The sequence below is a fragment of the Phytophthora parasitica genome, assembly GCF_000247585.1.
Source record: "Phytophthora parasitica INRA-310 unplaced genomic scaffold supercont2.227, whole genome shotgun sequence".
Classification (NCBI taxonomy): Eukaryota; Oomycota; class Peronosporomycetes; order Peronosporales; family Peronosporaceae; genus Phytophthora; species Phytophthora nicotianae.
The window spans coordinates 1-1,878 of NW_008649213.1; the positions used below are offsets into that span (position 1 = coordinate 1).

Consider the following 1,878-nt stretch of genomic DNA (forward strand, 5'->3'; position numbering starts at 1 on the left):
GCACATCTCAATCTCGGCGTGGTTTGCTTAAGTCTCAGCGATGTGGCTAACGCTCTCGTTCATTTTGACACGGCAATTTCACTTTTGCCACACTGCAGCTACGCGTATGCAAATAAAGCGGTGGCACTTGCTCGCAGTGGCGACATGGCTGGCGCGGAGCTGCACTTCAAAAAAGCAATAAACGAATTGCCATCACGAAAAGAATTTTATCTGGCACGTGGCAAAATTGTTGCTTTACAGAAGCGATTGCACGACGCAATGGTCGATTTCTCGACCGCGTTATTTCTCGGATACGACGGCAAACTGTAGTAAATATTATCTCGAAGTTTTTGTCAATATTTTGAAGTGCTTTCAACATGTACAGCGTGAATCGGTGTGGGCTTGCATATATCAGATCCACACTCAGTATTTTCAACTGTCGTGGCACCACAACACGAGTTTTCAGGAACAAATTTCTCATCTGGAGAGGGCGAACGCAGTTGCCACTGGTCTTCACTAAAGCTGCGATCGAAGCAAGCAAGGGTCGGATCAATGGGCAACACTGACGCGCTAACTTTGTCTTCCAGCTTCTCACTATCACAATCTTCCGAGTATCCACAATTTGTCAAAAACTTGGCAGCCTTTGAGTTTTCTCTTAGTGGCGAAGATTCCGAGCTTTCGTCCTCGGTTTCGGTATCCTCCTCATTGAGTTTCCAGTTGCGACATCGGACGATACCTACACCAAATCTCGCGCGGTTCACCCCAACAGCTCGTCGGCGACTCAGCGGAGGACGTGGAACAGTGCGTCGAGGTATTGTGGGGCGTGGAGTCAAGGCTCCGGCTTCGACGTCCTCTTCCAGTTCTGAGGCTTCTTCATCTTTCGCCACTCGATCAGCTTCTGTCACAACTAGTTCTGCTGCAGGTGACAGCGAAAGATTTGGCAGACCGTTGGCTTTGGCCTGTTTGGCGCGAATTTGTTGCACCGCAGCGGCGTCTGACACATCCGTAGGACTGCTGAGGAGAAAGGTGCCAGATTTTCCTTTTCCGGTTTGATTTCCACAGTTCCCATCTTCAATTTGCTGGTTGTTGCCTTGGCAATGTTGAATTCGGCGGTGGCGAACTGGAGTCTGTTGCTGCACCCACTCGTCAGGGATCCGACGCTTGTGACCTGTAAGTGACTGCCAGGACATTATGCGAGACCGTATCGATGTCGATGTGCACTTGGGCGCTTCTTGTCTGCTTTACAAGTGCGGAAGTCAGTTCGTCGTCACTGAATATGGGCAGTTAGAGAGAACGCGACAATGCACCGCAACGTACTTGAAGGCGTTCGTTCGGAAACTTTAAATGAGCACCTGGCGATACATTCTTCAAGTGAAAAATATGTACCAGATTCATGGTACTATGGCATTACGTTAAAATCAGCAACCTTTGTGTCCAGGACAGCTACTCTTTCCATTAGTATTTCTTAAGAAATTGCTAAATTTTGACAAAGTCATGCTAACAAAAACTATAACTGCAAATAGTACAAGTGAGCGGAATCACTTTCAGTGATATGCTACAGCATGATCACTGTAAATTACACCACGGAGGATCTAAAGAGTGCTCCGTTCGTGGGCAAGACGTCAGGTTACTCTGTCACCTTTTTGCTTTGGACTATCTCTTTTTTCTATCAACTGTGCGACGCTTGCGCGTTGTTCTTGGCCCAAACTACGTAGGTTCTTTTTCGACAGTATATTGTGAGTTCTTCTCAAAATTTCCATGGGCGGTTCTTTGAATGAACCTCCCCCAAATCGCCCAGCGTTTACAATACCGTATACTGACCCGTTTAAGTACGAAATAAGATCATGACATGTGGTAAGAAAAGACTTCCTAATGACTTGGATTTGTATGATGGCGATT

At 46.9% G+C, this 1,878-nt stretch overlaps 2 protein-coding genes across 2 annotated transcripts; one reads left to right on the top strand and one right to left on the bottom strand.

Annotated features, from left to right (window-relative positions):
• Window positions 1–188: 188 nt before the first annotated feature.
• Window positions 189–1,312, bottom strand: PPTG_19914 (hypothetical protein). Its single transcript, XM_008918542.1, has 2 exons — window positions 1,297–1,312; window positions 189–1,215 (listed from the first exon to the last, which is right to left on the bottom strand). The coding sequence occupies exon 2, from the start codon at window positions 1,167–1,169 to the stop codon at window positions 333–335; it is 837 nt and encodes a 278-aa protein (XP_008916790.1). The 5' UTR covers window positions 1,170–1,215; window positions 1,297–1,312; the 3' UTR covers window positions 189–332.
• Window positions 1,313–1,541: 229 nt separating this feature from the next.
• Window positions 1,542–1,694, top strand: PPTG_24788 (hypothetical protein; the record flags this gene model as incomplete). Its single annotated transcript, XM_008918543.1, has 1 exon — window positions 1,542–1,694. The coding sequence occupies one exon, from the start codon at window positions 1,542–1,544 to the stop codon at window positions 1,692–1,694; it is 153 nt and encodes a 50-aa protein (XP_008916791.1).
• Between the last annotated feature and the right edge of the window lie 184 nt (window positions 1,695–1,878).

Excerpts from the sequence above, each read along its gene's own strand:
- PPTG_19914 (XM_008918542.1), bottom strand. The coding sequence starts at position 1,169 with ATGTCCTGGCAGTCACTTACAGGTCACAAGCGTCGGATCCCTGACGAG.